This window comes from Sander vitreus, chromosome 8, assembly GCF_031162955.1.
Source record: "Sander vitreus isolate 19-12246 chromosome 8, sanVit1, whole genome shotgun sequence".
NCBI classification, from domain to species: Eukaryota; Metazoa; Chordata; class Actinopteri; order Perciformes; family Percidae; genus Sander; species Sander vitreus.
Window position 1 is genome coordinate 8,879,665 of NC_135862.1, and position 11,749 is coordinate 8,891,413.

General features: G+C 39.0%; 1 protein-coding gene across 1 annotated transcript; it reads right to left on the reverse strand.

Moving 5' to 3' along the window:
* Positions 1-318: 318 nt before the first annotated feature.
* sv2 (synaptic vesicle glycoprotein 2) lies at positions 319-11,537 on the reverse strand. Its single transcript, XM_078256669.1, has 13 exons — positions 11,435-11,537; positions 10,471-10,569; positions 9,800-9,961; positions 8,580-8,742; positions 7,487-7,608; positions 7,060-7,223; positions 6,888-6,968; positions 6,456-6,554; positions 5,819-5,907; positions 5,252-5,382; positions 3,916-4,011; positions 3,617-3,776; positions 319-1,317 (listed from the first exon to the last, which is right to left on the reverse strand). The coding sequence occupies exons 1-13, from the start codon at positions 11,526-11,528 to the stop codon at positions 1,134-1,136; spliced, it is 1,644 nt and encodes a 547-aa protein (XP_078112795.1). The 5' UTR covers positions 11,529-11,537; the 3' UTR covers positions 319-1,133.
* Positions 11,538-11,749: the final 212 nt, after the last annotated feature.

Consider the following 11,749-nt stretch of genomic DNA (forward strand, 5'->3'; position numbering starts at 1 on the left):
GGCACAGTTTGTTTTTGTTGCCGTTTGTGGGCTGTCTACAGGGACCGCGTTTTTTTTTTTTACAGTGTGTTGAGGGGACAGGCAGCTTGTGGATAGTGAGGAGATGTTTGCTGTATTTGACAAAAAATGTTGTAGCCTAAAAAACGCGTGACATCTCTTAGAGCACCTTTAACTTGTAGTGAAGTATTTTTTATACTGTTGTATTGGTACTTTTACTTAAGTAAAGGAACTGAATACTAGTTCCACCAGCATGTTAAGTAAAACCTGAGCTGTATGAGAGTGTAGGTGACATTACACACAAAACACGCACAGCTGACATGAAGGGATGTAGTGTTTGTTTAAACAAACTGCTTCAGTAGCCACAAAGTACAGACAGCTTTACAGAATCACCGATGGGAATATGAGCCCATCAACAATAATGCAACTCAAGCTCATATAAAAGGGTTTGTTCATCTGTACTTGTTCCTTTTTTAAATGATTGTAATCTGAAATTAGCAATCTTTGGTTTCCCATAGGAATGCTGAACTGGTGTGGTCCAGTTTGTGCAGGAAAAATGACAGATTGGGTACAAAATGATATGTATATACATGTATGCATGCATAGATGTACACAATATGTGGAATGTGCAGTGTTTCTTTTCTAGAAATATCTTTAACAAAACTTTTGCGTAACCAGCAGCATCACTTATTATACTCCAGAAATCATGTTCAACATATAAAGTAAGATGTTTGTAGAGTTTAAAGACAAACTTTTGAAAGGTGTCCTTTATACTTTGACTCACACCTGAAAAGAGTTTTAATCATCACAAGCTCACAATCTATAGGACTGAAGAAAGAAATTCCGCTTTACTAACACACTACACACTACTTTCTCACTTTCCGGAATAATAATTCTTCGAAAATGGAGTCACCGCTGTCTTTTGACAATTTTTTCTTGTCTTTGGTATTTTAAATGAGGCACCGTACAAAGGCACAGAGAGATGACAGAAGGCACAGGATTCAAATATCCTCTGGGAGCAAAAACAGGAGATAAACAATCAGAGATCCTCCAGTCTGCTTTCGTGAGGAAATTAAGAGGATGTTGTTTTCTAATAATTTATTTATATAAAATAATGTAATGTAGATTGTGAGCCATCAGGTGAGCTCCGTCTGCCTGGTTTGTGGAAGCAGAAGAGCCACCAGTCCTCCGGTGAGCAGCAGAGCTGACACCAGCAGGACCGGGACGGCACAGTTTGTGTCTACCAACTTTCCAAAGGCTACGTTACCCATGATGGCTGCCACTCGGCCCACTCCTGTGAAGAAACCGAGAGCAGAGGACCTGAAGGAAAGAAAAGAAGAAGAGAAACACCAGGACATGTGAGCAGCTGTTTGTATATTTACTAAAAACAGAGCTAATTTAATAAGTGCACAACCTGACACTTTCCCCCAAACTGTCAAGATTCCTGCTGATTTATTTTGTTAGTTTACTTGCAATGTGCAATGTTTGCTGTCCTGTTTTTCATGCTGCACAAAAACACAGCTAATAGTTTATTTTGAAAGGAAGAAAAAAAAAGTAGGATATCTTAATCTAAAGATGAAAAAAGAAGAAAGTAAAGAAAAAGGAAACAAGATATTAGATCAGTGGTTCTCAAAGCGGGGTCCGGGGACCCACAGGGGTGAGTTCCAGGGGGTCCCCAGCAAAAAGGGGAATAACTTATTTTCACTATACATCCATCCATAAGTAACACAATGACAGAATGCCGTCAATATAACTTTTGGTCATGGGTTTCATACACGTTTTGTAATAAAACATTTAAAACCAAAAATCATTTTAGATGCGGGACCTTGGGATGAAATCTTTTTTCAAATGGGGCTCCGTGGTCTAATTTGTGTCAGTTTAGGAGTCCTTGACATGAAAAGGTTTGGGAACCACTGTATTAGATCACACTTCATCAGTGGTGGAAGAAGTATTCAGATCCTTTACTTAAAGCTATAGTGCGTAGTAGTTTCTGTCGCCCCCATGAGGAATTCTAAGTAATAACAACAACACTGTCGGAGCGTCCACGCAATACAAACCTTCCGTGATCACGCACGCGGCCCCACCCCTTCTCCATGCAGTTGCTAGCAGCTAAGGAGGACAGAAGGATTAAAAAAACATTATGGACTCTATGGAGAGGTAATTATTTTCACTCGAGTTTCTGCGCAGGAAAGTAGCAGCCATACTGAGAAATACAGAGAGAGTTGTGTGGATCATTACATGGTACCTGCTCGACTCACCTCGCCTTTTTTGTTTTTCCATTGTGAAAAAAAGTACCTGGTACCTGCCAACAGGTACTTCTTTTAGTATCACCTCCGTCGAGGTTCCAAGCGAGCTGAGTCGATACCAAAAGGTGACGTGAAAACCATCAGACTACTGATTGGTCGGAGAGAATCGTCACTAATCACTGCGTCATCATTGCTAGCGACAGACGGGGGTGTCCTGAACAAATCTGCCATTTTTAAATAGTTTAGCCAGCAGTGTTTTGTTTTTTTGCTGCCTCCAGCTTCTTTTAAAACAAAATTTGTCTTCTAGCTGTGGCAACAGCCACATGCCGAGAATCAAAAACAACACACCTTCGACGTTCTGTGTGTGTGTGTGTGTGTGTGTGTGTGTCACGTTAGGTCACGGCAGTTTCCTGCGACGTCGCTATGACGACCAGCTACGCCCGCCTAACGCATGAGGCGGTACTAAATCTGCAATGGAAAATGGAGGACGGGGCACCGCGGCCGAATCGAGCCGAGCCGAGTAGAGCTGGTACTAGCAGTGGGTATAAGCGCCATTAATTAGCTTTGTAGCAACTCATTTGGCAATGGCTTGAATGTAACGGACGTTTATTAATATCAAAAAGTTACGCACTAAAGCTTTAAGTAAAAGTACTAATACCACACTGTAAAAATACTCTTACAAGTAAAAGTCCTACATTGAAAATGATACTTAAGTAAAAGTATGTATGTATCATCAGGAAAATGGACCTAAAGTATTAAAAGTAAAAAGTACTCAATGCAGAAAAATCCTCACATTTTAGAAACTGGAAACGATCCAAACAGTTCTGTGTTTAATGGTCTAATCATTTCAACTGGACTTGTAGGCTTGTATATTGTTGGGTAGTTTAATTTATAATAAAACATCAGATTTTATAAACCACATGAGTTTTGTGTGCAAAAATCTATATTTGTAAAGTAACTAGTAACTAAAGCTGTCAGGTTAATGTAGTGGAGTAAAAAGTACAACATTTCTCTCTGAAATGTTGTGTGTGGAGTAGAAGTAGAATGTGGCATTAAAAGAAAAATAAGTAATGTACTTAGTTACATTCCACCACTGCACTTCATCTTGTGGCCACATTCTGCTTTATGATGATTCGTGCACAAGTTGAAACTGATGGGATTACATCTCACTGGAATTGTATTTATTATATATTGTGCAAATATTTAATTTAAATTTAGTTTGTCCTTTATCCCTCAGATTGGCTCGGTGATCCTAACTTGGCAAGTTAAAAAAATAAAACATGTCTAGGTAATTCAAAATCCAAATTGACAGAAATATCTAAACCACCACGTTTAAGCCACTTCTATGGACTTAAGTTTTAAGAAAAGTATACCTTAGCTGGGTCGGGTAGAGCTCCGTTCCCACCACGTCCAGGGCATTCCAGGCGATGACGGAGACGCCGCTGAAGACGCAGGAGAGGATCAGACTCTGGGCTTTGGTCTGGACCACATAGATGAGGAAGACGCTCAGACTGGACACCAGCAGGCTGCAGGCTGGAGAAACAACGGACGTCATTCAAGGTATAAAAACTAGCTGGTTATGTGGATGGACACTTCTTGGCAGCACGATCTTGTGGTAAAGAAGTGAAACAAAATAGTTGAAAAATATCTCAGCTTTTACAGAAAGACTCACACAGTAGAGCCTTTCCTCCCATGCTGTCCATCATAAGAATAGTGAAGATGTTTCCCGGTAAGTTTGATGCAGCAATGATGAAGCCCTCCATATACACTGTCGGGCGAGGAAGAGATACAGGAAGGTAAGGAAGAAACATCCATCCATGTTTTATTTTTATTTTTTAGATTCAGATTATTCGGTTTCTGGGTTGCACGGTGCTGGAGCCGATCCCAGCATGCAGTGGGGTGGGACACAACGGGTAATGCTTTGTTATTGTTTTTTTAAAGATGATTTTTTTTGGGGCTTATATGGCCTTTATTGACAGGACGGATTGAAGACAGGAAAGGGGAGAGAGAGGGGGGACGACATGCAGCAAAGGGCCGTGGGTCGGAATCGAACCCGTGGCCGCTGCCAAGGACCCAGCCTACATGTGGCCGCACTCTACTGGGTGAGTTAGAGGTCGCCCCGTGTAATGACTTATTTTATGTTAGAGGTGTGTAATTCTCCTGGAAAGAACTATGTAAATTGGTACTAGTTATGGGGAAAAAGAAAGAAAAGATCAATTTAACCCCATTTATTATTCATTTATAATTGAAACTTTGTAGGTTAGTCTCTAGGTTATGTGAGCAGTTGATGTAATAAATCAAATGGAAGTGTAGGTACTGAATACTCTTGCTATGTTCTTTATAATTAGAAACTAGTTCTTTCTGGAAAGTTCTTTCCAGGAAAATTGCAGTCTCGTGAAAGAAAGCTTACAGATACAGACCAGACAGGTCGCAATAAAAACAAGGAGACAACAAATCCAAACCTAGAGGCAATTTAGAGTCTCCAATTCACCTGAGCAGCAAGTCTCTCTGGACTGTGACATGAAATGTTTATGTTCGCAGGGATCAACAGAATGCTAATGTTTAAGGAGGATGTCTTGGGGGTTAGTCTGATCTGGTGCTCTTATTAGGGTCAGAGCAAGTTACCAAAGTAGTTCATCTTGCAAAAGAAAGAAAACATTTATTGAGACAAATGAAGCATCTACAAGTCTACAAAAATACCCTGAGGACAATGTTTTCACTGTCTCGGTATATTTGTCTCGGTTCACTGATTTCCTACGTTGTGTAACCCTTGTTTTAAACACCAAATGTTATCAATACCTCTTCTAACTCTGTTCATGTATAGTATTAAGTGTACTTTCATGAGACGAGGGGATATAATTGTACTAATGATTCTTTATTATAACCTTATTCTCAAACTGCATACGTTCTTTGTGGTAAAGCTATAAATGTTTGCTTCATGAGCAGTTATGTGTTTGCTGACTGCAGTAAAAATCAACATAATTAACTTTGTCATCCCAGAAACTAACCTGCTGTCTTGACCGGGTAGCAGCTTTGGTTGTGGAGTGGAGACAGCAGCAGGGACACGTTGGCACAGGGCGAGCCGCCGTCCTCAATTCTCTCAAACAGCTCTGGGAACCACATCCACAGTCCGTAGTAACTAGTACACACAGACACAGACACAGACACACAGACATACACACACACGTTAGCTTTTGGATAAGAATAAATGGTACAGTCAGTTTTCAATGTAAAACTACACTTGTATGGCAAAGTCCTGCCTTGAGACTGTGTAGTTTGGTCTAAAGCATCACAGACAAGTTGTTAAAGTAGAACATTTTTTTTCTTTTTTTCTTTTTAACAGTTTTTGCAGTTAAGTTAATCATGATTTTTGGTTGTTAAAGATAACATATTTGCAATGGTTATCTCTCACTGCCATTTAAAGCTGCAGAGCTGCCTGCTGCAGATTTACCACATAAGCGGTGTTAAAACACACATGAAAAACACTTAACTTATACACAATCCCGACAACAGAAGTTACACTACAGATGCTCCTAAGTCTATGTATATGTAGACATGCAGATGGCGTTTCTCACCCAAAGGAAATGCAGTAGAAGATGATGAGCAGTGCAAAGCTCCTGGATTTAAGTGAATCATTAAACATCTGTTCAATGGGAACCAGGACCTGCAAGTTTAATCAAAGACACTATTTTAAATGGCAATGACAAATAGCAATAATCAAGGAAATGTTCTAATTATAAAAAGGTAAGTAAGTAAGAATTACTTTACATTATATTAAATTAGTTTGAAAGGGGCAAAAAGGACACCTGCAAGTCCAGTCTTTACTGCCAACTGGTTTGTGCCAATTTTATTGAAAATATGTTTGGGAATATGTGCAACTGAACTACAATAACTGACACTATGAGGGCTTTATGGTGGGCTTCATTACTTCATCTAAAGCCTTCATCTTAAGTAGACTCTAAAGATAGAGGATAGATGATAGATAGATGCTGAAATAATTAGTTGATTCATTAATAAGTCAATCAACAGAAAATATCAGCAGCTATTTGGATAATCAATTCATTGTTTTTCAAGCAAAAATGCCCAAAAATCACCAGTTCCAGATTTGCATATGTGAAAATGTAATGGTTTTCCGTTTTACATGAAAGTATCTTTGATTTTTGGACTGTTGTTGGAACAAAACAGGGCATTTGTCCAAATTTGTGACATTACCTTTTTCAAAATACAGGCAAGTCTCTCTCTATGTGAACTCCAGGTCCTGGTCTCGTCCAGTTCCCCTCTTTGCTTGGAGCCGTTGCACAAACCAAATTCCTTCAAAAGAGTTCAAGATGACAGTTGTTACACTTTCAGTAAATTATTATGCTTTAACATAAAGGAAGGAAGCGTTTAGAGAACTTGAACAAACCACATGCAAATAAGTTACTCATCATTACAAATATCACGTCCCTATTGCACTACAACCTTTGGTTGTGTGTGTGTGTTTCTTGGGTCCAATAGTTCTCATTTACATCTCCATTGTATGCTACATGTGTGTGCTTTATCCTTTTTACCACTTTACTCCTGTGTTTTATCACATTAAATGTGTTCAGTAAACATTTGATAATGAGTCCTAGAGGCATATAAAGTACATCATTTAGTTCATACCGGGAAATCCTTTCCCTTTCCCCACATGTTCAGCTCAAATATCATTTGGAAGACCCGGATCGCCTCTTTCTCCCGGCCAGCCTGGCAGCAAAGACAGGACACAAATCTCAAAGACAGAACAGAAGAAAAAAAGCAGGCTGCAAACACGAGAACAAGTCGGGCTTTTAAATACCTCCATGAGGAACTTGGGGCTTTCAGGCATGAGCAGCCTGAAGAGGACGGCTGAGGTGAGGCTGGGGACGGAGCAGAGCACCACAAACAGTCTCCAGCTCTGAAAGTCCAGTGATCCCAGTGAAAAATGGGCCCAGGTTCTTGGAATCACCAACCAGGCCAGTCCTGCAAATAAAAGACCGCCACTCACTGCTTAACACATGGGGCTACACATTTTCCATTTCACAACTCTGTGTTGTTTTTTTTGTCTTTGATGCTGTTAAAAGGTGGATTGATTACACCACCAAGCTTTTGTGCACAACGATACACACTGAATGATAGTATGTGACTGAGGTTTATCATAATACGAGTTGTGCTTAAAACTTTCATGAAATGATGAAATTTTTATCCTGCAACACTGATATTGTTGTACTGATGTATTTTCCCACCTGCAGCCAGGATGTTTCCTGCCATCCAGAAGGTGGCCAGAGCGCTGATCATTGCACCTCTCCTCTGACGGGGCATAAACTCTGAGAAGTAGGAGAAGATAACAGGGATCGACCCACCGACACTGCAGAGGGGAAGAAAACAGCTTTTATTCTAGAGCTCTCAATCAAAACAATGGATGGTAAACACAGACTTTTGATGACGTTGGGAAGTTGCGTGGAATTATGGGAGTTTTTATTGTTAAAAACCATCCCCGGACGAGTTTACACATTCTAGTTTATTCACGTTACGTTTATTCATGTTATTCTAATAAAATAGCTGCAGTTTCCCCAACATAATAACGTTTTTCTTGATTCGATTTGTATTGGTAGCTGACCAGTTAGCTAGTGAGCCAGCAAGCTGACATTAGCCAGCAGCTAAAACCACACTATCACAATATATTTCTCATATCATTCACCTTTTGGATGTTTTCAACACCAGGGCGGACGGGGTTAGTTGTAACGTTACTCAAGGAGGCTGAGAGACGGGTGTGGGTGAGGATTGCTGGGGGAATCTGGGAGCCAGTGTTTTGACGGAAGTTACGAGTAACTAGAGGGTGAAAGGTTATATGTCGCCACTGACGGGCAAATAAATGAAATGTCTCGTGTCAAAAATAAAATAACAGATTTCTCTGGGTTTGTAATTTGGTGGAAACATTTGGGACAGTGTAAGAACACAACTCGTAAAAATATATAACATAGGTATGTTTGTTTTTAGACATTTTTATGTAGAAATGTTACATATTGTACCTTTAAATGATTCATTTTTTAGGCCTATTCTGGTGTTTCAAAAGGTTACACTGGTTGGTCTAGTACATTTTACCAGCCCTTATCTGACTCGCCTGACTTGTATTTTGCAAACACCTAAAGTGATTTCTGTGATTTTCTTTTCCAAAATGTCCTTCATGAAGGAACATGTAGGTGTATTCTATGACCTGTTGGTTGGAGTATAATCTCTCTAAGCACCGAAACATACTTCATCCTACAGTTTGTTGCTTTCAGCTGAATGACTTCATGTAAATACAAAATTTAAAACGCATACAAATCATGTGCTCACCCGATGCCGCTGATGAACCGCAGCAGCAGGAAGAGCCAGAACCACGGAGCCACGCTGGCCAGAGCTCCAAACACCCCGTTAACCGTCAGGGACACAACCAAGACCCTGCGACGCCCCCTCTGGTCAGCCAGGTATCCCCACATGTAGCCGCCCACCATCATTCCTAGAGAACAGGAATTAAGGCAATAATAATCCAACATTAGCATTTAGCTCTAATTAGTGTCTGTTTATATAAGGGTGTTTATTGTGTAAATATTTGTTACTATTATTATTATTATAACTAATTTTATTTTCTGTAATCCTTATTTCCTCTAATCTGTCCGAAAAGGAACGGGATGAAGCTGAAGCTTGTTATTTTTCTCACCCCTCATTCAACTATATATAGTTCCTGTATATATTATATATTTTGTATAGCAAGATAAAAACACAAAAACATATAATTTTAAACACATACCAAACATTTAACATTTTGCACCTAACAACCCGTTCTGAATCACTAACCCTCACAATCAGCATACTAACCCACCATCACAATAATCTCTCTTCATCCTCATATCCTTTTAATAAAGTGTTTTTATACAATTTTTTTTAAACTTTATTATGTTTGCACAATGTTTTCGCTTCAGTGTTGATTTTACAACTAGAAGAATAGTTCGGGCTTGTTTCCTTTTTTTATTTAAATGTTGCCAAAAAAAATTTAAATCTAGTTTTAGTCCTTTTACACTGCACCATCATGTTCTGTGTTTGTAATTTTTTTTTTCCAAGTCAAAAACATTAGATTTTTAATTCGTTCAGAACAGTAACCAAAAATCAACCTATTTTTTTCATTTTGCATTTGTGTTAATTTAACTTTTTACTAAATGTATTTATTGTGACTAATTCAAATTTATGGGAGGTATGAGAAAGATGCCACTGTTCAATGGTGACAATATTTAAAAAGAGTGAAAAAGAGCTCACAGTGATGTCTTTAATGTGCTTGTTTTGACCGACCAACAGTCCAAACCCCAAAGATATTCAATTTACTGTCACATACAACAACAACAAAAAAGCATCAAAACCTCTAATTTGAGAAGCTGAAACCAGAGAATATTGGCCATTTTTGCTTTTAAAAAAAAGAACTGGAACGATAACCAATTAGCTAAATAATTTCTTATTAATTTTTCTGTCGATTGACCACAGCTCAGGTACGCCAACTGATTTATTAAATGATTGTGATTCACCGAGGAAAATGCTGGCAGTCAGCAGGCCCATGTCTGAAGAGCTCAGCAGCAGATCGCAGCGCGCTGTTGGCAGGAGAAAAGACACACAGAGAATCTCCACGGCATCGCTGGCATTGGCCCAGCCACACACCACCAACAGCAGCCAGTGGAACAAACCAAAACCTGAGAGCAAAAGCAGAACAAAGAGTGAAAAAACAAACAGACAAGTTATCCGTTAACGAATTATCTGATGTATTTATAGGCCTATTTTGGATATATTCAACAGTAATGTAGTCCAGCTGCCCTGCCCATTATGGTCAACAGACACCTCCGTTTTACAAGTCAGAATGTTTTAAAGATACTGTTAAATCTAATGTGGCAGAAACTGAGCTGAATTATTTCACATTGATGTACCCAAATTATATTTTGAACGTTGCTTTGCCATCTGTGCATCTACATTGCCATGTTTTAAGCTTGAGGATGATGCATTTTTCAAATTAGAAGCATGTAATCCTCCAGTTTAAAGTGAGATATCCTCAAATCTGGATTTACCAGGGTTCCCCAAAAAAAAAACATCAATAATATTTTGACTTTTGCATTTGTTTCACCTTACATTTTATTCTACTTATGTTTAAGAGCAACACAAAACAGACAGCCTGAAGTAACAACAACACCATCACGCTTTATATTACCTGCTATATCTACTGCTTCCTCATATGTTAATCTTTTCTGTGCACTCTCACCGACATCACGAGTGATATTTGAGGCGCTGCTGTCGAAAATAGTTTCACCTAAAAAGCAGCAAAAACCACACAAATAGGTCAAGTGAAACAATGATTCCCGGTGAAATTGATGATATCACAAAAGCTTAAGACGCTCATTTTGTTGGCGAGACTAGTACATATCAAGCCACACACTTAGTATAAAAGAGATTAAAAAAATGAATTATAGCTGTTGGGGAAACTGGGTTAAGCTTCAGTGCACACTCTACTTGACCACTGTCCCCTGAAAGAGGTTGATCTGATCCAATGATGACCTCACTCAATACTTCTTCTCACAGTATGGAGACATGACGAAGAAATTGTCACTATAAAGTTTTTTTTTGTTTTTGAGAATATTTAGTTTTTGCACCAAATAAACACAAACTATGAATTACATACATTTGTTTCTAGTGTCTCTGTGCCATCTGTGGTATGTAGAGCTGAAGAGAATGATTGATTAGTCGATTGACTGAAAATTAATCAGCAACTATTTTGATTTAATTAATTTATTAATCGTGTATTCTTTAAGCAAAAATACCAAAATTTCCCTGGTTCCCTGAACATATAAACTACAGCTAATCTTTGGATTAATTTAGTTTCTCAAAATAGTTAGGAAACGTTCTCAAAATAACAACAACAAAAAAATAATTCTCAAAACATACTAAGTCATTATTATTATTTGAGAAAGTTTCTCATTTTTGAGATACTAAATCATAATGTCTTACATTACATTAAGGCTACAGGGTCTTTGTTGAATCACATTAGCACAAATGGGCTTCCATAAAAAAATAAGGTGACAACTACTAAATGATATCTTGCATCACGCTGTGTGTTTGATTATTAAATTAAACATGAGTTAAACCGCAGTTAGTGATGGAGTGGCAACAACTTTTACCTTCATCTGAGTCCAGCTCGTTCGGCTCCAGGTAGTCGCCGGTGAGAAGCGGCTCTCGCGCCTCAGCGTCTCGGGTATGCACGTGACGAGACATACCCAAAAAAATCGGACGTCTCTAATATGGGCAGTCAGTTGCGGGCTCTTTAGCTACACACAACTGCAATCCCTGTCCAGGTCCATGTTACTGTTTCAACCGCTGTATCTGTCTCATGACTGCCAAGCCTTCCGTGAAGCTAACAGTGAAGCTAACCTGACAAGAAGGAGGACCAGGAAGTAAAAAGACAGCGGCGGTTTGCACGTCCTGAGCCTCCAGTC

What these genes read in the sequence shown, in the direction of transcription:
- sv2 (XM_078256669.1), bottom strand. Translation starts at nt 11,528, where the DNA reads ATGTCTCGTCACGTGCATACCCGAGACGCTGAGGCGCGAGAGCCGCTT. An exon ending in GGAAGCAGTAGATATAGCAG is followed by an intron (nt 9,962 to 10,470) that starts GTAATATAAAGC and finishes TTTTGCTCTCAG; the next exon opens with GTTTTGGTTTGTTCCACTGG. An exon ending in GACTGCCAGCATTTTCCTCG is followed by an intron (nt 8,743 to 9,799) that starts GTGAATCACAAT and finishes CCTGTTCTCTAG; the next exon opens with GAATGATGGTGGGCGGCTAC.